The 22,913-nt window shown below is 40.4% G+C and overlaps 2 protein-coding genes across 4 annotated transcripts; one reads left to right on the forward strand and one right to left on the reverse strand.

Annotated features, from left to right (window-relative positions):
- Positions 1 to 1,925: 1,925 nt before the first annotated feature.
- On the forward strand, positions 1,926 to 13,971 carry dgcr8 (DGCR8 microprocessor complex subunit). Its single transcript, XM_085474400.1, has 14 exons — positions 1,926 to 2,042; positions 2,362 to 3,328; positions 4,093 to 4,255; positions 5,346 to 5,488; positions 6,043 to 6,382; positions 6,492 to 6,689; positions 6,803 to 6,904; positions 7,321 to 7,419; positions 8,292 to 8,374; positions 8,579 to 8,679; positions 9,310 to 9,416; positions 10,619 to 10,746; positions 11,452 to 11,565; positions 11,794 to 13,971. The coding sequence occupies exons 2-14, from the start codon at positions 2,642 to 2,644 to the stop codon at positions 11,875 to 11,877; spliced, it is 2,349 nt and encodes a 782-aa protein (XP_085330526.1). The 5' UTR covers positions 1,926 to 2,042; positions 2,362 to 2,641; the 3' UTR covers positions 11,878 to 13,971.
- trmt2a (tRNA methyltransferase 2A) lies at positions 12,269 to 18,512 on the reverse strand. 3 transcript variants are annotated; one of them, XM_085474401.1, is made up of 12 exons: positions 18,433 to 18,512; positions 17,429 to 18,056; positions 17,215 to 17,323; positions 16,788 to 16,969; positions 16,458 to 16,572; positions 16,257 to 16,372; positions 16,026 to 16,137; positions 15,182 to 15,304; positions 14,973 to 15,048; positions 14,717 to 14,833; positions 14,541 to 14,637; positions 12,269 to 14,458 (listed from the first exon to the last, which is right to left on the reverse strand). In XM_085474401.1, the coding sequence occupies exons 2-12, from the start codon at positions 18,040 to 18,042 to the stop codon at positions 14,311 to 14,313; spliced, it is 1,809 nt and encodes a 602-aa protein (XP_085330527.1). In that variant the 5' UTR covers positions 18,043 to 18,056; positions 18,433 to 18,512; the 3' UTR covers positions 12,269 to 14,310. The 3 variants fall into 3 exon arrangements, with proteins under 3 accessions (XP_085330527.1, XP_085330530.1, XP_085330528.1); XM_085474404.1 differs by having other exon boundaries at positions 18,423 to 18,503; XM_085474402.1 differs by lacking the exon at positions 18,433 to 18,512 and adding an exon at positions 18,250 to 18,404.
- Between the last annotated feature and the right edge of the window lie 4,401 nt (positions 18,513 to 22,913).

Consider the following 22,913-nt stretch of genomic DNA (forward strand, 5'->3'; position numbering starts at 1 on the left):
CCCTTTAAAAAGAGATGTTTCAGTAAACAAGGAAAAAAACAACAACGACAAAAACAAACCTAAACTTGTGTCAGTGACCAAATATGTCTATGGACCTAACTGTTAGATGTCCTGTTTCAAGAAAACACTTTGGAGCCACTTGAATGCATATACAGTATATGTATATACAGTATATGTATGTATATATATATATATATATATATATATATATATATATATATATATATATATGGTATATATGCATTTACATGAGGATAAACTGATTGAGATTGTGAGTTATGTTGTGACAGAGATTGTGATTATTTTGTTCATGTTATTGGCTGTTTCGATTTTATGATGAGATGGATGCTGTCATTATATTTTAGTATAGTTTTTGAGTTGGATCCTTCCAGGAAAGGTTGTTTGATGTGAACTGTCATAAACTATAACCAGCAAACCATTACTTTCTAATTTAGGTGTAACGTATACCTGCAACTGTGAGTAATGTATGGTGGGAGTTGCACACAGTTCCTCCCTCCCTTTTTTTGGTTCTGTTTTCTTTTGTTTTTTTGTGTGTTTTTGTTCGTTTGTTTTTTCCCTTTTGTGGTGTTATGTATGAAGGTAGTATGTGTATGTAGTTTATGTAAGTTTAGCTACTTGTTTTGTTACGCTTAGTGGTTGTGCACAGTGCTATGTACAAATCAAATAAAGGTTGGAAAAATACAAATTGTACATGGACTACACTGGTCAATGACTAAATTGTCCAGATTTAGAGCAGATCTGGGTCCTACCTGTGATAAATGTCAGCAGGCTTCAGCCACCCTTCTACATATGTTCTGGGTTTGTTCAGTGCATCATCAGTTCTGGCAAGTAGTCTTCTCTACTCTTTCTAAAGTTTTAGGAGAGCCATTTGAGCCATGTCCCTTTGTTGGACTAGTTGGTACCGTCCCACAGGGTAGGCATCTGAACACAAATAAAGTTGAAAACGATAGCCTTTTATACTCTGTTAGCCAGGAGACAGGTGCTGTTGCATTGGAAAGACTCCTCACTCCTTTCATGTTCACATTGGATCATAGAGGTTATGCAGTATTTTAAACAGGAAAAGATAAGATGCTCCCTCAAAGGATCTACGTCCAGCTTCTACACTACCTGGCAACCATCTCTGACATTTACTGACAAATGGAAAGATGGATAGTTGCCTCTGTACAATTTGTGGAAATGTCCATAAATGTCAATTTTCCATCACACTGCCTAATTTGACCCCCCCCCCCCCCCCCCCCCCTTCCTTTGGCAGACAGGAGAGTGGGGTTTCAGTTTATAAGCAGTATGCTATTGTTGTGATTATATGATTTCTTTCAATGAAAAGACCTTGATTAAAAAACGTTACAAATATTTTCATAAATGTTCTAAAAAAAACAACAACAGGTTTTTACAAGGTTTGGAGCTAAATGTGGCAAAATGCTGCTGTTAATGTTTCAGTTTACAAACCGCGCCCCATAGTACTCTGTGTAGAGTGTTTGTAGATGTCAACATATTGTTTGGATGATGAAGTAAAATACTTTTTTTTTAGCTTCCAAAATATTACATGTGCCTTTATAGCTCTTGTAATTCATATATACTGAGAAATACTGAACTTTTACTTTTCTCAGGATATGCCTATCATTTGTTTTAGGTGGGTGATGCTTGAATATAAAGGTTTTTCCAAATATATTTATTTGCACTGAAAGGAATGAGAGTGCTGGAGACGTTGTTACAATTACTGTTGGTTTCATTCGAATTTGGACCGTGTCCCCTGCTTTAGGGAAAAGCACGAAGCATTGCCATGTTGCTGATAGGCCACGAGGTGTGACGCTGTCGTGTTGATTGGCCGAATAATGGCGGTTGAAGAATGCAGTGATTGGCCATGTGAACATCCGGTTCTGAAAAAGCCGGTAGAGGAAGGCGGGGCATGAGTTTGGGAGCCGCGGCTAGGATTTTCTTCAAGATGGCGGCGCGACGAGAATTGTGTTAATTTAGAAAGGTAGATAGTTGCCCAAGAGGAGATACCCGTGTCATATTTATCAGTGAGTACGCCTGTATCCCAAATATCTGGCTGTTTTATGGGTTGCTGACCTTTGCGGGTTTGCTCGGTGAGCTGTAGCTCAGCTCATTAGCATTGATGCTAACCTTAGCAGGGGCCCACTGTGAAGCTTCGGGCTGAACAGATGCGCTAAAGAGTGGTTGTTCCCCATTTTATTCAAATGTATAGTTTGCATACAACATATTCAAATTCAAAGCCAAAACACGTCTATTTGTCGAAGCTATTTTTACGTTAAATATCGTATTGTAATAGTAATAAAGTTGTGCTTTCTGACATTATTCTCACTGGTCCCTTTTTTCTAGCTTCCACAAGATCGCAGTGGAGGATGATCAGTGCCTAGATCCCATATTAAGCTGAATGCATTGTGATTTCCAATAATTGAGACAGTGATTCTGAAAGCTGTCTACATTAATGAAAAGAACAATGTAGTCAGCTTAGCATATTCACCTCTGGTACGTGGCCTATGCAGGGATGTGCTTCTGCATGCATTCTGTGTTTAGATAAGAAGATAGCCTCTCACTAAGTAAAGAATTTAAAATTAAAATTTCAGTCTATTTAAGTTAGCTATATATTTATAAGGAAATGGAGATAGATGATGTTCTACCCCCTCTCCCCTTGGAGCCACCTGATGATTTTGGCCTAGATGAGGGAAGAGCACCTCCACCACCTCCCCTGCAAACGTCCAGTGACGCAGAGGTAATGGACGTTAGCTCTGGTGGTGATGGATACACATACACCCCAGGGGACGGGGAAACCAAGACACAGCAGCCCCTCAGCAGGGGCTCACTGACTTTCTGTAGTCATCTCTCAGATGAGGCCAGTCCCGCCCCACCGTGCCCCAGAACAGCCCGCCATGCTCCCCCGGTCACCAAGTTTCTGCCAGATCTCAAGCTGCTCAGAGATGTTAAGATTAGTGTGAGCTTCACTGAAAGCAGTAATAGCAAAGAGAGGAAGGTTTTATATACAGGTGAGAGGCAGGAGGCAGGGAGCGAGGATGGCTTAGAAAGTCTCAATGGTGAGTTGCACGACATGGCTAGTGAGCAGGAGGTAGCCGAGGTGACTGGTGGAGCAGCAAATGCTGCAGGCAGAAAGTCAGAGGACACAGAGGTAGATCTAGAGAATAAGGTTGAGTTTGCTGTCCTGGATGAGTTGGATGACCTCTACGAGAACTTCCTGGAGCCCGACGATGGAGAGCATGGAGGCTTTAAGTCTGACGTCATAGTTCAGCAGGAACAGGCATATGACGAAGTCACGGCTTATTCTTATGAGGTATGACTGGACTTTTATTTGCAGTATCCCCTTTTAGTGACAACTTTGCACTGAGTTTGTCCTTCGTTGTGAAATACATAATAATGCAGGACTAATGCAGACCACAAACACTACAGTCACTGCAAGTACAGTACACTTCTTAATGTCATATTTCATCACTCTTCTGCATCAAGCTTTTATTTATAAAAACAGGACCAAATGTTTAAGTAAATGTTTGATAACCAATGTTTTTTTGTTTTGTTTTAAATCACTGAAAATGTGAAGTGTGAAGCTGGAAGAGGTCAGTGTTTTAATTTTTACCTTCAATAGCGGAGTCTGCATTTGACCCAAAAGATCTTCATATGATTTTCTAGTAGGAGAAGTTACTGTTAGACGGATGAATTCTGGTGAGATCCTTAGAGAATCCATTTTGACAGGCTCACTGTGATTGGTCGGACCAGCTGGTACTTTTGAGGAAATATTGGCCAGTAAAATCACAGCTGTGGAGCTTTGGTCATTTTTTAACGTGCCTGCCCTTTTCCTATTTTCAAGGTAATTTTTTTTTTTTTTTGAAACCTGGCTAGTTAACAGAGGGGCATATCCTCTCTTTCTAAACTCATAATTGCTTTTATGCACCATTTTGCAGCTGTAATGTTTTTTTCTATATTTCTACAGAGTTACACACACACAAACACACAGTCTGAGAAAAGACTACAAAGAATTCAGTACTCTCTAGAACTGCCCAACAATCATCATCTGCTGGCCTTAACCCTTCACTCTTCTAGGAGGAATTTGACAATGATGTCGACGCTCTGTTGGAGGAGGGCATGCCAGTCCCAAAGAAGATGCGCCCGGCAGAGGATAAATATGGTGGGGACAGTGATCATCAGTCAGATGGTGAAGGAGGTGTTCAACCCATGATGACCAAAATTAAGACTGTCCTGAAGAGTGAGTTGGGGAGGGGCCTGTAGTCTGAAGTATACTGCAAATACTGTCTTGTATGTGCCACATATTTGTCTTATTAGTTACTTTTGTTTTTTTGTTTAAATAAACCATCTGAAATTGTAGGAAATTGATTTTATCTTTTGTATATTATATTTTTGTGTGTGACCTATGGAAATAACCTGCTCTCCTTTGAGACACTGCTTGGTAGATGTGCTCTCTATAAATACACTAGACAACTAAGAAGTCCTCTGAAAGGATCACACAGTCTAACAGCACATGGTCATTGCTGTCTTTGAGTGTTGTTGTTGCATTACACAGAATGACCTACTAAACAAGTCTGGTCTGAAATCCTAAAAGACAAAGCAGAAATATTTTCCAAATTCCTTAAAGTTCCTTCAGAAATCATTGTTTGAAGTTTCTAATTTCAACTTCAGAACCGTGTCTCGCTTTTTCTTTTACCAAACTTTAAATTAATGTGGTTGCATTGGTCGCATTTTAAAGGCAAATTAATGAAAAGACTTCACTTTCCCAGCTAAGAAGCATTTAGGCCTGTTAATGATGGTTTTGATGTAATGAATAGCAAATAGTCTCTCAGTCTTCACCCCATACCCATGAGCTGAACATGATTCGGTCTCAAAGTTAAAAAGCGATGTCTTTTTCACAGGGGACAAACTCCCATAGATTTTTAGCAAGGTGCTTATTTACAACAAGGTGACCTAAAGTGTAATGATTACTGCTAAGAGTGAGAGGGATATCATGCACCTACACTGAGACTGTAAAGAACTTTTCTTTTCAAAGTAGCAAAATATTTACAGAAAAATAAATTCTTCTAATTTGCCTTGAATATCTGACAAAAACCTCACACGTGTTAAAGTCTTAGTAATGGTTGCTGTTCTGGCTTTTTTGATTTGTTTTGGATTATATTTACATGGAAAATGAAGCAAATGAATAAAAATGCCTTCGATGTTTTTTGAATGAATGATTATTACAACTCCTAGAAATGTCAGTATTTAGTATTACTAATGAGGTATACCACAAAGTGTAGTGTACTATGTAGTACTTATATTTACATTTGCATTTTCTTATGTACTAGGTCGGGGACGTCCGCCCACCGAGCCTCTCCCTGATGGATGGATAATGACATTCCATAATTCAGGCATTCCAGTCTACCTGCACAGAGAGACCAGAGTGGTCACTTGGTCCAGACCGTACTTCCTTGGCACTGGAAGCATTAGGGTAAGAACGGCATAAATTTCACAACTGTTTCTGTTTATGAAACTGGTGGAATAAAATTTAGCTTTGCTTACATTAAACGTCTGCCTGTGTCAACACTCTAAACAGATTAGTGACAGATTTTGCTTCTGCTCTCAGTTTGGACTAAAGTAGTCTGCCACCAAAAGCCTAAACTCTGCACTGTTCCTCGTCTGTTTGTTCCTGATTAATCTGAGTTAATTCACATAATACAAAAGTAACAACATTTGATGTGGTGTTATTTTTGTTGTTCAAGTTAGTGTGAAATTAGTGATTTAAAGGGCTTGGGAACCCTGCCAATACTGACAGTGTTTGAGGAAACAAAGGCTCAAATGTTTTTGCCTAAAGAAAACCATAACGACACTGTTTTCCCCAAAACGCATATCGGCACTGGATGAGCTACATCTTGAACATTTTACAGCTGGGTAAACATCACTTTGAGAGATTTTACCTTATTTATTTAAAGCCTATGGACACTTTCCAGGTCATTTTAAAATTAGTCTCAAACTTACAGCACTGTTAACATATTGTTCAAACAGAAACACGACCCACCTGTAAGCAGCATCCCCTGCCTACACTACAAGAAAATGAAGGAACAGGAGGAAAGGGAGCTGAATGGGGAAGTGGTGCCTGATGCAGAGGAGTCTGTTGTCAAGCCTGCTGAGGAGGCCAACGGGGGAGAGCAAGTAGGCACATCAGATGCTACAGCTGAGGACCAGGATGTCATGCCACCCTCCAGTCTCCCTGGTGAAGGTCGGGATGGAGAAGGTACCACTGACAACAGCATCCAAAATAAAGAGTCTCTTCCCTGTGACTCTGCACAAGGAGCCTTAGGGCAGGTCAAGGCCAAAGTGGAGGTGTGCAAGGATGAGTCCATCGGTAAATAGCTTCCCACACTAGCAGTGACTTTTGAAATGTTCTTTTGTTTGTTTGCTTGTGTTTTGCTACAGTAAAAGACATCATCTGACATCTTGAAACTTCCTTGCAGAACTTGAAGAATTTCGCCTGTACCTGGAGAAATGCTTTGACTTTGAACAAGTGACTGTCAAGAAGTTTCGCACCTGGGCTGAGCGAAGACAGTTCAACAGAGACATGAAGAGGAAACAGGCAGAGTCGGAAAGACCTATCCTGCCTGCCAACCAGAAGCTCATCACACTGTCAGTCCAGGACGCTCCTACTAAGAAAGGTGCCAGTACCTGTGATTCATACTGTGTACATTTCATACAGTTTGGGTGTAGATATTAAACATATCCTGTTAAGTTTTTGTTTGTTGATGCAATGAATTGTTTGTTTCCACAGAATTTGTTATAAATCCTAATGGAAAGTCTGAAGTCTGCATCTTACATGAATATATGCAGCGTATCCTCAAGGTTCGCCCTGTTTACAACTTTTTTGATTGTGGTAAGTTCCTCTTTCTTAAGCGGCCAAAGGTAATACAGTAATTTACAACGGTGTACTACGAAGCAATATTAGCAGGTTAGCTACCTATGTCAGTAGCTCTCTTTTTACCTTATCTTAAATAGACTCAACAACTGAGCTGTAACCTGGTGTTGGATCTGGAGCAAAAACACCGGGTTAACATATAAAACTGCTATTAAGCAATGTGAAAGCCCGATATATGATCTCTGATTTGGTTTTATCAAGCAGCTAATGCACAGACAGTCAAATTCATAGTACGCTATTACTTCTTCCACTCATTTTCTATCAGGATTTTTTGTGCATAAACTAGTAAAAGTGTTTTTGTTTTTTTGTGTTTTGCCTGTTTTTGATGTTGACCTTTTTGGAATATCCGTTTTAATTTGCCATTCTTTCCACAGAGAACCCAAGTGAACCCTTTGGAGCGTCAGTCATTATAGATGGAGTCACATACGGCACAGGGACTGCAAGCAGTAAAAAACTTGCCAAGAATAAAGCTGGTAATTCTTCTTCTTTACAATATTGGACATTTGATCATGTGGTTGATATTGGTCACAGCTTAATATATAAAAAAATTATGGTGTTGTATTAGAGGTTGTCCTTTGGAGTTGGTATAAATTAAAAAAAAAAATCAGCATAATGACCTTAAAAAACATGTCAAGCCCCTTTTCCATTAGTACCTACATCACGTAGCCACGACTTGACTCCAATTCACTGGTTTTTCCATTGCAAATGAGCGCCACCTAATGTGTGTTTTCGTTGTTATAGCAATACATCGCATGTTATTAGAATGCACCACAAACGCTACAACAAAGGTGGACGTTGAGGCAAGAATATACCCGCTGCTCGCTCTGTTGCTTTCCGTCAGACTCGGGGGACCCCGGCGTTGTTCTTTGTGGTCCTGTCATTCGTTGCCGGGTTTTTTAAAAATGATGGTTTTGATTTTCGTGAATGAGAGAGGCTCTCATCACTCATCAAGTGACGCAATTGACCAGCCAATCAGTGGCAGTGGAGTCTGACGACATCACATTTTAGTACCTGCTCAGACCCGGCCGAGAAGGTACTAAAAAAGTACGTGGTACCAGGTAATATGACCTAATGGAAAACCCTGAAAACGTGGTGAGTCGATTCGAGTAGGTACTGATAGTAAAGGGGCTTTAGTTGGATGTCACTGAATAGCTTGGATGTATCTGCTTTGTGAGAGAGAGGTCTTCTGAAAAGTCAAGGGGTTACACTTTCTTACACACTGCAGCTCCAAGAACAATCTCTTTGTTGCACCTCCCCACAATGGAGCAAGATAACAGTACACTGTATTACATGTGGTAAATATTTGCACATTCACCTGCTGTAAAATCTCACTGGGTGTTTGCAGCTCGAGCAACACTGGAAATCCTCATACCTGACTTTGTGAAGCAGACCTCGGAGGAGAAACCCGTCGAAGGCGATGAACTGGAGGTACTTTTTCGTTTTTTGACATTTTTTTTCTGTGTGTATTTCTTTTTTGTCTTTTTTTTTTTTGTTGTTTACTCTTGAAGCAAAGCTAAATCCTGATTCTGAAGCCAAGATTTTCATATAATACTTCCTTCAAATGTAAAACACATCTTTTTAGAGTTGAAGATGACACAGCAGTGGTGACATTCAGTGCATTCTCTCCTGCAGTATTTTAATCATATCAGTATAGAAGATTCAAGAGTATATGAGCTGACCAACAAAGCAGGACTACTATCGCCATATCAGATTCTTCATGAGTGCCTTAAAAGGTAAAGTCGATTTGAGTATTTATTAATATTGTTAAACTGTTATTGTTAAAGCGATGTGTGTGTCCTTTTTTCTTCTGTCTCTCTCTCTCAGGCCTCTTTATGTCACCTGTTGTGGGATTTATACTACGACTGCGTCCATATTGTTAATAGAGCAGCTCTGCATGATTAACTTTTCAAAATGATCCTTACTGTCTTTTACTGGCCTTATTGCAGTCTTTGATTTCACCCTCTATTTGAAGCAAGCTGTTAGAGTCCCTCCTCACCATCTTTCTTCTGACTGACTGCTCCTTGTACATGGATTGAAACAACTGATTGGCTGTGTGCCCGAGATGCCAGTGTTCAGGATATCATCCCGAAACATAAGTGGGAAAATCAGTTTGAAATGGATCATTTGGCTTATTTGTACAGACACTGGTTTTATTATCGGTAACTGTTTAATATAATCCTTTATCACATATATATGACAGAAAACAAGGAAAAGCATATAACTGAAATGATAAGGTGGAGCTGCTCGTCATCAAGATGAGAGAATGAAGTTCACAGCTGCTGATTGGACATTTGGGTGTCTGTGCAAAACGCAGACAGATTTCAAATATCCATGTGAAAACAAATGTTTGTTCCTTACTGCAGAAACCACGGGATGGGGGACACCAGCATTAAATTTGAGGTGATCCCGGGGAAGAACCAGAAGAGTGAATATGTGATGACATGTGGGAAACATACTGTGCGTGGCTGGTGTAAGTAGACCCTAATCTTTGCATTTCTATCTGGCGAGAGCATAGCTGGGTGTTATTTATAGATAAGTTCAAAGCAGCTGTCAGAATTGCTTTGTAAATGAAGTCCATATTATTACAATTATTTTCCTTTTATTTAGTTTTTTTTAGTGGACCTGTTTTGCTAATGTAACGCAGACACTAAAGCTGATGTGCCAGAGAATGATTCTTTTAAATACAAGGGGGCGAGCAAGCGAGTCAGACACCAAGCGCACAAAGATGAAGCAGGTCTGATCGGAAGCAGTTTATTACCAGGCCAGGGAGCATAAAAAAACCTACAGAATAAAATGTTGTCTATATAGTAAAACAATTCTAAAACCCATAAAAATACAATTTTCTACATCCACTAAAATCCCCTGATGTAATCATGCCACATGTTCATTATGGGTCCACCAGCAGGCCAGGAATTCTTTCTCCAGAGCGGAGTCCACAACAGTGTAGTCTCCAACAGACAAGGAGGAGCCTCCTATCCTCCTCCTATCCCTTCACTAGGCCCATCACATCCCAGCCCAGCTTGCGTTCTGCACCGGAGTCCATCATGCAATGCCACCACGGCTCCCCTCGCATCAGCGCCCTGTAAAATAACAAATAGGGGCCAGAACAATCGTCCCAGAAGTGTCCCTGGCTTATAGCCATGGCGTCCCTCTCCCAACCCGGCTGCATCTGGCGAACAAGTGGAGACACTACTCACAAATGCAGGAGGTATACTTCTGCCCTGCTGCTAATCACACGCGTTTGTCTCCCACTGTCGCCGTTCCTTGCTGTCAGGACTGCGCCGCCACGTCTCCTGATTAGGTGTTGCACCCCACGGTCAGGCAGCGGGTCCCTCTTTTCACCTGGCCTGCTCATATCTGGGGCCTCTGTCCTCCCAGGGCTCAGCTAGCCTGCTTTTAAAAGGTCTTTACACAGCACCTCTGGAGACACCCATACCTCAGCGGGTGATCCCTATCAACTAATTTATCCCATTTTCAGCCATTCCACAGTGGATTAAAACAATGTCAAATAACACACTAAAAACATGCAATACAAACAGAATAAAATCATGCAAATAAAAACACTAAAAATCAGAATAAAACCAATATAAGTGATAAATACAAATTTTCACTGTGACACTAACATGTGAGTTTCAGTGACAGGTTATTTGTATTTGTCATCTTTGTAACTAGGCAAGAACAAGAGGGTTGGCAAACAGCTAGCATCTCAGAAGATCTTGCAGATGCTACATCCTCACGTCAAGAACTGGGGCTCACTGCTGCGCATGTACGGCAGAGAGAGCAATAAGATGGTCAAGAAGGTAAGGACTGACAGCTGCTGTAAAGTCTTAAGAGAAAGCATTGAAGATGAAGACAATTGTTTTGGTCTCTAATATAGTTCCTGTGGGTTTTAAGTGTCTTTAGATAAGAAGATACCGTTTTCCACAGAGTCGCAATCTCCAGCTTTAACTCAGCATTGTGCATCATAGTTTTTGTGACCGATACAGAGGGCGCCTGTTCAAGTACACTGATAAACAGTGGATGCTCTACTGAATTGGAGCAAGTGGCAGTCAATCTTTTTCAAACCACAGTTCATTTTGGGTCTGAAAACAGGATGAAGAGCAAGAAGATGCCGTTTTAAGATGCTGCTTTCTATTAATTTATTTAGGAACTGGGTGTCTATGACAGGAAAAAAGATGTGAGTGTGTCAGTGCTGGAACATTTGAAGTGTCCAGCTAAATAAAGCTGGATCCTTTGTTAATTACAGTCGTAAGCCCAAAGTCACTACTATGCATAATAAAATAAATGAGCTTATGTGATGACAAAGCTCTGCTCCTAGAGTGTTGGTCAACAGCGGATGGGCTGCTACGTCATTGATTTTGGGTTTTAAACCAATGACTGGGATGTAGAATTGAACCAGTTTTCTGCACATATTGAAATGGTACTGCCATGTGTTGATGAGCTGAATAGCGTGTTATCATGAAGTGTCATGTGCTATGTCGTTATAAAATGATCTTACTTCTCAGGAGAGCTCCGACAAGAGCGTGATCGAGCTCCAGCAGTATGCCAAAAAGAACAAGCCAAACCTTCATATCTTGAACAAACTGCAAGAAGAGATGATTAAACTGGCTGCACAGAGGGTAGGAATGGTTCTTACTGGGATTTTAGTTCTAAAAAAAAAAAAGAAAGGGGGGGGGGGGGGGGTAATGTTTAGCTTTATTTTTTTGTAAATAAAAAAGACAAAACAAAGGAGTGTAACTTCCAGTCTTTGGTTGGCCAGACTGCATGTACACTACCCAAAATCTTGTACTTGAGAATAATTGTTTTTGTTATCTTGCTTGTTGTACTTTAATTATTTTCTCTACCAGGAGGAAACGAGGAAGAAACCCAAGATGACCATAATGGAATCTGCCCAGCCGGGGAGTGAACCCCTCTGCACTGTCGACGTTTAAATCTCAAATCACTGATGAACCACAGCACTGAAAACCAGTCACTGTCAGACATCACACACATGCACACCCCACCATCCACCACTTAATTATGCATCACTGAGATCTAAATGGCAATATAGTAAAGGGTTGATCAGGCTGATATTACTGCTTACTTCCTTCACTTGTTTTAATTGGTTAAGCTGGTAGAAGTAAGTGTTGGACTGAACAGACTGTAGAGCGAATATCGTCTACCTCTCTAGATGCATCCTAATTACAGCAGTAGGAGAACCCCCCTCCCCCCCAGTGTCCAGAGAAGTGACCATTACTTGATAAGATGAACCACATCAAAATAGATTTGCATGCCTCTTAAAGTGGAGAAAGCCACTGCACACACTGGTTTTATTTAGAAGGCTTGTTTTCACCAGTCATGAGCGCATAGTACCAGCAGCTGATAGTTTTCTCTGTGCTAAAAGTATTTGAAAGGGACTACTAATACTTGTATTTATACCGTTCATTTAATTGGAAGCAAAGTTCCTATTTTATTTGTTATTTTAATGGTAGGTGTTATGGATGTGGTGAGTGATGATTACAGCTGTGTGCGGTCTTGTTTGTCCCCAGAATTGACAGATGCTGTCTTTGGTTTGCACGTTGGCAACATGCGGTGTGAAGTGCTCACTGTTGTTACACACTCGTGTCCTGTCAGATGTTTTTGTTGACTGTTGCTTTTATTCTTGGAATAATTCCTAGTGGAATATTTGGGCTGACTTTTTCTTGAGGGTCTTGCCTTTTTCATTTGTTTCAGTAAAAGACATAAGCTAGAGCCCACCTGATGTCTTCATCGCTGATACCAGTACAGATTGTTTTATGGAATACGAAACTTCAGTGATGTCAGTCGATATTCTTAACAAAAATGCATGTTTGTTAAATACGACTGTATTAAAAAGGGACTCCTTCATTTAATAAGTAATGAATTTCACCGACTACTAACCCAGCTGTGAAGCTGGAGGTACTGTTTGGAAAAAAACTGTGACACCATCTCTGAATGATACCAAGCTACTACTTCTAAATTATCTTTAGTATAAAAGGGCACGCACATGTGCCCATACAAGTATCTGACATTAGGCCTAAGCCGGTGAAGGTCAGGTTCTACAAGAGCTTCCTGCTACATGGTGACACTGCAGTATACCCCAAGCACAGGGACACAGTACTGTAACATGTTGGGGATCATTTCACTTATGCGCTTAGTTCGCACTTGGATTTTTATTCATATGCTAATGCCATGCACAGTTGCTAACCACAAAGCGCATTTCAGTTGCTTTTCATTTATATTCTTATTTTTAAAAAAATCATGTTGGTTACATGTTGCCTTAGTTAATCCATTTCATGAAGGGCTCAAGAGTATATATTGTACATTGGACCTAAAACACCCTTCAGCAGGAAGTGGAAAGACCAATCTCTATTTACTTGATAAAGAATTTAAGATAGTGTTTTCAGTTAAAAATGGCCAAGAAACGTCTCGAGAAAATATGCCTACAACTCATCCAGATTTGTAGGATTCACCTGAATGGACTATTTTGTGTACGTTTGCCATAAATTGTTTTTTTTTTTCTTTCAAGGCAAACTTGTAAAATTTAGTTGGCACTGATGTAAACAACAGCGATAAAGTCATTCAGTCCAACAAGCTGATGAAACTGTGTATACCAAAGCTTATAGTCTTATGCATTTTATAGAAAACTCAATGTTGCTGTGAACTGAAGAGAATATGGACTAACAGGAAAATGCATAGACCCGTCACTTGCTGGAACAAAATGGAAACTGCTGTGCACTCAAGTATTTGCCCCGCGGTTTTTCTACAAGAGGACACATCTGTTTACCCAAGGCTCCTGTGATAGTACAGATCACTTTACGAATGTGCTTTCCCTTTGTGTATGTGTTTTCATGCAAAGCCCATAAGTGTCGGGGGAGGGGGGGAATACTGCTTCCATGCGTTGCTGTTAAGTTGTACCAATGACTTGTTTGAAGTGTTGCTGCCTAGATTATGAAGTATGTATTGCAACCTGAGCTCCATGACTTTGGTGATATTTGTTATGCAAAATAAAAATGTCTTGACTAATAGCTACAAGAGCTTTTGTTTATTCAGTGATTGAAGGATCAAAACTAAAAAGGGGAAGTGAGCTGAGGTGGTAATTTATTGGTTAAGCTTTTACTGTTTGGAATAACAGAAAACACAGTATTAGTTTGAAAATTAAACTTTAGGTCAAAGCTAACAAAGGTTCATGCAAAAAGACACTACAGTTATCGCTCACTGTGAAAACTGGGATTTAACTTGTGTTACTTTTTGGCTTTACAAATATGTAAATGACAATGTTAATTCTTCAGAGTACTGTGTGGATACATTTATAGAGGAGGAAGCCCAATTTGCCAATCAAACTGCACAGAGACCCATTTCTCCAGCTATAAAACTGAGTCTTCGCTGTAGTCCACTCTCTCCAGCTGCAGAATCATCTCAACATGCATGGTTTGAGGGAACAGATCCACAGCTATGGATCGCACTGGACGGAATGGGGCTCCATGAACTCTGTTTGATGGAGCTCTGCACAGACTGAAGGAAAAAACAATTCCAGTTGGAGTCACATTTTAATTTTTTTTATTTTGGCTTATTTTCTACTACAAAATTCACTTACTCAATGAAGTTGGTCATTGCTGCCTTGGCATTACATGATACATAAACCAGCCTCTTTAAATGCTCTGCTCTCCTGATTGCGAGTATCACCTTTGAGTCTAAGGAAACAAAAAATAATCATCTCTTACTACAACCATCTTAACCTGAGTAGATCTTTTGATCATAACGTGCACTCACGTAGGCCTGCTCGTGGTGGATCTACGATAGCAGTCGCACTGGATGAAACGACAGCATTGAGGATGTTGGGGAACACATCCTCAGCTTTTCCACAGTGAAACTCAACATTACTGAGACCTTAAAAACACAAAAAATAAGAGAGGGATGCAGCATGCATACAATTACTAAAGTTAATCACATCAATACCACAACATATGCGCTTTACCCAAACTAAATGCTACAAAAAGATAAAAGTGATGATGTTCGTGGTGCCTACCATTCAGCTTTGCATTAACTTTGGCGTCCTCCACTGCTTCCTGGCACATCTCAATCCCTATCACCTTTTTCACCCTCTAGATATAAAAGTGGGTGGCAAAAAAAGGCAACATGAAACCGAGTCAGTGTGCATTTGTCCTGCTTCATGACTAATGAGAAAATGCACACAACACCTATACATTGACAAAAAAAAAAACAACAAAACATTACCTTAGCCAAAGAGATGCCAATGGTTCCTGTCCCGCAGCACACATCCAGTACTATGCTGTCCTGATCCAGCTGGGCCAATTCCCCCACAGCAGAGTACAGCACCTCTGCAGCTCCTGTATTCACCTAGCACACAGAAACAGATTGTTAATGGAGGCTGAGCACCTGATGTTAAAGCTGGCAAACACAACTGGGACCATCGTCTACCATACCCGAGTGTCCTAGCCACAGATTAATAACAAAACAAACAAACATAAGATGAATGTATTAAATTCACAGTCACTCCAGCCTTGTGGGATATTTTTGAGTTAAGCCCTGTATTTGGAGAGGTTTCCACATTTTAGGAATGCCTGCAAAAAAAGGTAAAGCATGGTGAAGTACAGTGATCTACTTCTGTTTGTTAGGCTCTGTGATGAGCCTTAGAAGAGCCTAGCTAGGGGGTGGGGAACTCCAGGCCACGAGGGCCTGTCTCCTGCAGGTTTTAGATCTCACCCTGGGTCAACACACCTGAATCAAATGATTAGTTCATTACCAGGCCTCTGGAGAACTACAAGACATATTGTGGAGGTCATTTAGCCACTTGAATCAGCTGTGTTGGATCAAGGACACATCTAAAACCTGCAGGACACTGGCCCTCGAGGCCAAGAGTTGCCCACCCCTGGCCAGAGGAGTACCATTTCACCCCATCTGCAGAAGGATAACATGGTGAGATCAGAACTTCAGAAAAGGATTACCATGCCTGCGATAACATGTGTTCACTCATCCTCACAGAAAGAAATCCTGAAATATTCTAGTTGCAAACCAGACCTCATAACTTCCACAACATGCAGCTTCTGCTCTTCCTCACCTGGAAGAATGAATGCGGAGAAATCCTGAATTTCAAACCAAGCATTTCTTCTTGAATGCAGGTCTCTCCAACCACCAGCTCACAGGGGAGATCCTCTGGGTTTGGAGATTTCCTTAACAGGCAAAAAAAAAATACAAGACGTTACATAAATAGTCAGAGTATTATTAAGATGACATTCAGTCATTAAATTCATACAGATTATGACTTACTGAGCATGTAGTTTAGTTTTACCTTTGGCCCTCTCTAACAAAGTACAGAGAGGTCACGCCGCTGTCTTTCCCCTCTCCTTCTGTGAAGTACTCCTTCATGGAGTTCTTTAAAGCACCAAGTTCCTCTTCTTCAAGTTTCTAAGAGTCATTAAACAAATGAAGCGAATCAAAAGGGAGACCTTTAACAGCATGGGGCGCTAGTTCAGTTTCAACATTTCATCACCTGTGGGTTGAAGAACACCATGGCCATGGCATGTTTGGTCCTCGTAGTACGTACAGTCAGCTGCTTCCAGTGTCCTTCATATGTCTCTGGGCTGTACACAGAGTATGGAGTTGTTCTGTTTGCAAAAATCACAGCCAGACTGAGCGATTAGTCACTTTTAGACAACTTGCTTTGTTTTTTTCCACTTATTTGTATCATATTTCTCAAATAACATGACATGTACATTATGAATTTGATATTTTTTTATTTAGGTTCAACTACTTTTTCCAAGCAGCTTTAGTTCCCCAAACTAAACTGTTCCTAGATCCTCACGAGCACACATAATAATACCTGATGAACTTTTGAAACTCGCTGACCATCTTCTTGGCCTCTGGCGGCACGTGGCACGTGTCAGCCGGCCCCACCACAGCACAGGACCCTCCCTTGTATTTCCCCAGGCGGAAACCGATGGTTTTATCCTCGCCATCTGCACCCACCGATATGAGGAACTCGCACTTGTTTCTGTACTCTGTCTGTCACGATCGGAAACCGGGTCAGAAGGATGAATATTAAATTATATACAATATTTAGAGACATGAAAACAGCCGAGAGATCGTGAAACAGAATAAACTTATGTACGTCATTTTCCATCTCTAATTAGTTACTTTTTATTTTGTGCTTTGCCTTTTTTCCATCCTGTTTTTTTTTTTTTTTTTTTTAACTGTTGCATAACCACCTGCCTTTTATGGACAAATAAAAGCAACTATTCAAAGTATACCTGTGTAGGAGACGGTCGGAGGGCTTCCAGAGGACAACACATGTTGTTGTATTTCCCTTTCTGTGCAAACAGCCACGGCACCATGGCTTTGTTGGTGCTGCCGATCTCTCTGAAAGAAAACAAAGGTTTAACTTGTACGGACATGTCAGCAAGTCCCATAAAAAGTACAACATGACCTATAAATAACCCCAAATCTGTATTATATTACACTTACTTGGCCAGCTTCTGCAGAACCACCACCACCTCCTGTTCCTTCCTCTTCAGCTGCTCGTCATAAGAGATGTTCCACAGAGGTGTCACGACGTTGGCGATCTGGACACTGAGCGGCTCCTCATCCTCGTCCCCATCATCTGTTCGTTTGCATGGGGGCGCGCTCTCCCCCTCATTCTCCTTCCTCTTTCTCAAGATGGGGTCTGCCTTGGGTTTGGCCAGCTTGACACTAAGCACCTGGCCCTTCCACTGCATGCCATGCACCATCTTCATGGCCTTGTCGCGCTCCTCCTCGTTCTTGAAGGTGACGAAAGCAAACGTCTGCCTGCCAAACAGCTTGATTTTGTGCGGGTTGAGGCCATGCTTGGCCAAGAACTTCTTCAGGTCATTGAAGCCTATGAACCTGGGCAGATTCCTGATCTCCACTTTGTAGATCTCCGACGTGAACAGGTCCTCTTTGATGTAGCGGTACACGCCGGGGTCAGGAGCCCCCTGGCTTTCTCCTTCAGCCTGAACATCAGGCTTGGCAACATCATTTTTGGAGAGGTCATCAGGCTTCTCCTCCAGGGAGAGCGAGGCTGGAGTGATGGCCGCTGGGCTGCTGCTTATATCTGCCATCACTGTGCTGATTCCTAAAGCACCAAACAATAAGTAGGCCTATCAGGAGCTCGCATTCACGGAGTTAAAACGTGAAAAAAGTCTCATACTCTACTCTCAAGCCTGGTTTAGGGTATTGTGCAACTTTCAAATAACTGCTACAATTAATGTGTCACCGTGACTATGTAAAACAATGCTGTTACTCTACATAACAGTACATGCACTTACTGCTTTTCAGTAATTATGTTTTGGTTATATGGCAAACTGAAAGACTTGATGTTAGCTCGAGCAGGAAGTTACATTCTTTGCAGTTTCAGAGGAACGACGTCGGTATCTTAACGGAACACTTTGTGTAGTGCGCTGTTTTTGACTAGCGGTAACATTCCACGAGAGCTCCTTACCTTCCCGTACCTCTGTATTTACTTTCTGCTCCACTTCTATTGAGCAGGCGACGCCATGTTGATTCAAGCACGTGCAGCTTGAACTATGAACTTTGTTAAAGTGACAGGCATCCCAGCGGCTTTAACTTTGTGTACCTTGGTCACTTTCATAGATAGGAGGGTTAAGAAAAGCTTTGCACATCACTGTCTACACATTGGTTTACGTCCTTAAGGTGTTGTGTTACTGGTGTTACTTCATACTTCATGTTGTGCAGGGAGGGGGATCAGATGTCCCTCTATAAGGGGGACTGCACAGCATTTTTATGCTTTCCCCCCTCTTCCACATCTTGAACCAATGTCCCACATTTTACAGGCTCTGCAGGACATCCACCTTTCTAAACACTGGATTTTCCTTAGTACATATTTAGGTCATGCTTTTATCATGAACAAATATATCATTCTGTGCAATATAGTGGAAAATACCACAAAGCAGATGACAGATATACTGAGAAATAGAGTTATTTTTCAGTTTCACATAAGAGAAAAAATGGTGTGAAGCCACACAGTATATTTGGCTAAAGATTCATAAATTGTCAGCTAGTGCTCCAAAAAGACCTATGGATACATCCTTACTCAAACCTATAGACTGTTACCAGACAGAATCGCAGCTGAAATAACAAGGGAGAGTGAAAGCTTCCCTTTATTCTTATGGTGTTTACCTAGCAAGAGTTGAAAAGTCCGACATGCGGCTTATTGTGATCTGGTCACCCTGTGTGCATGTCTGGTATGGCTACTCAGCAGCCATACATTACAGGGAATGAAAAAATCTTTTCAATTTGTTATTGTTGCAATTGCATTCTCTTAATAAAACCCAGTATCTACAGTGCAGGCTCTCCTACCAGGCACGTGCAGAAGGGGGGGGGGGGGGGCTAGAGGGGCTTGGGCACCCGCCCCTTTCCTGATGGGTGCCCGAAGTGCCCTTTTGTTGAGGCAACTTTTTTTTTTTTTTTTTTTAATTTTCTTTGTGTGTGTGCGTGCGGAGTCCTGTCTGTGCCCATCAACAATAATATTTAACTATTAATCACAGTTTTGCCAAATAAAAGGATCTGGCTTGCATCAGTCACATGATCACATTTAACCAATGATCGCCCTTGACGGCAGAACGCGCTGGTTAGGAGCTGGGAACGAGCTCACAAAGAGCACACGCATTTTTTGTAGTCCGGAGCTGTAGGAGAAACACAAGTTAACTCAGAGACACAGACTGATGCGACAAAACCAGTAAGTAGGTGCACAGCGTGCACTGTAGTGTGTAGCACACAGGAGTATTAGCTTATTACGTACACGTTGGTAAGTTGTCTTGTTGCAACTGACGAACTGAAACAAACGAGCGTGCTGTGTGTGCAACAGCGCGACAAACATTACCTGTCCTTTTATTAACTGCACAGGTAGTGCTGGTCACAGCTGCTGGCTACCTGTGTAAGGCTGTCATGGGTCTGTAGCTCTGTCACCGTTTTAGGGAACATATTTAGTTTTAAAGTAAGTTTCCGGGCTTTTCCTGCCTTTCTGGAGGGATTATATTTCACTAAAAACGATCTAATACGCATGTCCACATAATAATTATTATAATTATAATATATTAAAAACACACGCTGTATTTTAAAGAACATACATTAAGAAGCAGATTATATTAGATTTATATTTTAAATAAGACAAAAGTTGGATTTTACAGCAGTAAAATGATTGTATCTCTGCAGTTTAAAAATGTAATAAGCTTTGCCCCTGCACAGAGTGGATAGTGAAACAAATGGAATCATCATAAATACATTATTTCATATTTATTACTTCCCCCTCCTCTTTGCTTTATTATTGTAGCTCTAGTAATAAATATGTAAGGATTCTGGATCAGCACCGTGATGCCCATAGTATATACAGTATTCTGAAGAAGGTCTAAAATGTCCCTGTGTGTGCGTGCATGTGTGTGTTTTATTTAGATGGATTTTTAAAAAAAATATTACTCATGATATAACATTGTGCAGACATGCCTGGTAAGGACATGAGGAGGAAACAGCAGGAGCTGTGTGAGGCTACTAAAAGCAGTGCTATAACATTTTTCTGTCATCATTTTATTATAGATTAAGTGCAAGAGTTGTTAGGTGTGGATAATTAAATTATAGTTTATTGCAATAGCAAGTTGTGCCTTGTTCTCAGATGGACAGCAAGTGCAGAGTGATATATGAAATGATGGGATGGAAGGAAGAAGAGAAGCAAAGAGTGATTCACAGGCAGAGCCTAATTTATTTCTCACAGTTTTTTGTTGCCTTATGGTTCCAAGCGCTGTCACCAATCTTTGCATTTTGTTATTATCTCATGATACTTGTTTAATTAATCAGCTACCATCTCTCCTGTGGACTTTTTAATGTCTACAGTCTCAGATCAGCACAGCCCTGCCCTCCAGCACTATCCACAGCAACCCCTCAACAGCAACATTGTACCCATCAGGTAAAACATCGGCTACGTTTGCTTTGCCTTGTTGCCCATATTAGATTCTTGATGAATGTGTGTTGTTGTTATTCAGCCTGGTTCAATGTGCCCCTTTTTAGCTTTGAGCACCCGCCCCTTTAAACCTCTCTGCACGGCCCTGATCCACAATAACATTGTACTACAATGTTCTGTTTTTAACAAAAAATTAAATGTTTTGCAAAACAAATATAAAGGAAATCATAGCAAAAAATTAATAATATACAAACAGTAGCAATGGCGTCTTTGAACAAATAATGAAATGACAAGTTACCCCTAAGTAGGACTCTGTGACCAGACTTGTCCAAGCATCAGTGGTAAGGGAGATTTTGGATGTGGCTTTTTTTAGTTCATTCCTTAGTCTCTGCACTGAAGTTTCATACTTTCTCTCCATCATGCTTGTAAAATGACGCTTAGACGGCAGAGTGTAACCTGGTTGGAAGGTGGTCAGCATTTCTTTGAATCCCTCACCCACAGCAAGTGGTCTCTTGTCTTTTAAAATCATAGCTAAGACGCTCTCAGTAAGTACAGCCACCTCCTGGGGGGTGCATGGTGTACTTCTTCTCTGACAGTAGTCCTCCAGACTTTTCTGTTTATTCCTGAAATCATAAACCACACACAGCACACAGATGAATTTGAATAATTACTAAATAATTATATGGAAAGCATAATATCAAAATAATTTGATATGGATCTGGTTGAGATAGATAGATAGATAGATAGATAGATACACACATACTGTTATGCCATGTGCTTTCATAGCATAACAGTAAGAGGTTAATAATAATCCCCAATGTTGAACTTATGATATGCAGTAATCATGATGGCTGGAAAAAATAACGTTTAAACAGCCATAGCTGATGGCACCTTTACTGGTGCACTGCTTTCTAGTCATTAGATGGCATAACTTTGATCTATAAGATCAAGCTGGAGAAGCATTATGTGTAAAAACAGCGTTCAAATAGGATGAAACACATTAAATTTGACAAATCAAGAGTTCATTGTCATTTTGCTTTTGCAAGCACTTTAACAATGTTGTAATAGTGTCCACGACGGCTACGTTTAGCAGGTGGTGCATTATCCTTGTTAACATTTCTCCTGCGGCCAATTCGCTGTCTCACATTTTTGTCTTTCGCCGATTCTGATAATCAGCCTGCGTGCATTCCGACTCATTTCGCCAGCATGGGCCACAAACCAAAAAAACAATAACAACTAGAAAAATTTGCATTTCCTGCGAAAATGCAGTGTGGATGCTTTAAGCTGAAGCTGCATGCAAAAACTAGCTGAAAAAGCTGAAAAGTTGCAGAAATTGTAAAAACTTTGCAGAAGCAAAGGAACTATGCTAAAATGGAATAACTTAGCAGAACTGCAATATCTCAGAGGAAACATAATACTTGGCAGAAATACAATAGCATAGCAGAACGTAGCAGAAATATTGTAACTTACCAGAAACATGATAACTTCTCAAAAATACAAGACTTTAGGAGAAATAGTATAAGATAACAGAAAGAATATATTTAGCCAGAAATACTTAAACATTATGGAAACACTATGATTTAGACAAATAGTACAACATAGCAGAAATACTGTGTTTTACCAGAGACCCTGTGATGAACTATGAATATTGTAATTTTAAATTAAGACTATGTTTTAGCACAACTATAAAATGGCAGAAATACTATAATTTAGCATAAATACTATATTAAGCACAAATCCTTTAAAAAGCATAAATACTATATTAAGCAATATAAATATCCTATAAAAATCCTATAAAAAGCAAAAATACTGTACTATGATTTGGTAGAAAAACTACAATTTAACAGAAATACTATATTTGGCACAAATCTTATAAAATAGCAGAAATAGTGTGATTTTAGCACAATAGTAATAAGTTAAACAGAAAAATTGGAAAAGCAAAATGGACAGCTGAAAAAATGCTGAACATGCTGAGGGTCCCTCAAATATACTTGTTAAATGAAAAAAAATATATATATA

Source organism: Copadichromis virginalis, linkage group LG12 (assembly GCF_057382275.1).
Source record: "Copadichromis virginalis isolate Kocher_CV1m ecotype Utaka linkage group LG12, C_Virginalis_male_GT1.1, whole genome shotgun sequence".
NCBI lineage: Eukaryota > Metazoa > Chordata > Actinopteri > Cichliformes > Cichlidae > Copadichromis > Copadichromis virginalis.

Bases quoted from the DNA above. Each gene is read 5' to 3' on its own strand.
- dgcr8 (XM_085474400.1), top strand. From the start codon at position 2,642: ATGGAGATAGATGATGTTCTACCCCCTCTCCCCTTGGAGCCACCTGAT. The intron at 8,375-8,578 runs GTACTTTTTCGT...TCTCTCCTGCAG, and splicing joins TCGAAGGCGATGAACTGGAG to TATTTTAATCATATCAGTAT. The intron at 9,417-10,618 runs GTAAGTAGACCC...CTTTGTAACTAG, and splicing joins ACATACTGTGCGTGGCTGGT to GCAAGAACAAGAGGGTTGGC.
- trmt2a (XM_085474401.1), bottom strand. From the start codon at position 18,042: ATGGCAGATATAAGCAGCAGCCCAGCGGCCATCACTCCAGCCTCGCTC. The intron at 17,324-17,428 runs GTAAGTGTAATA...GTTTTCTTTCAG, and splicing joins GTTCTGCAGAAGCTGGCCAA to AGAGATCGGCAGCACCAACA. The intron at 16,573-16,787 runs GTATTATTATGT...TTTTGCAAACAG, and splicing joins GAGTTTCAAAAGTTCATCAG to AACAACTCCATACTCTGTGT.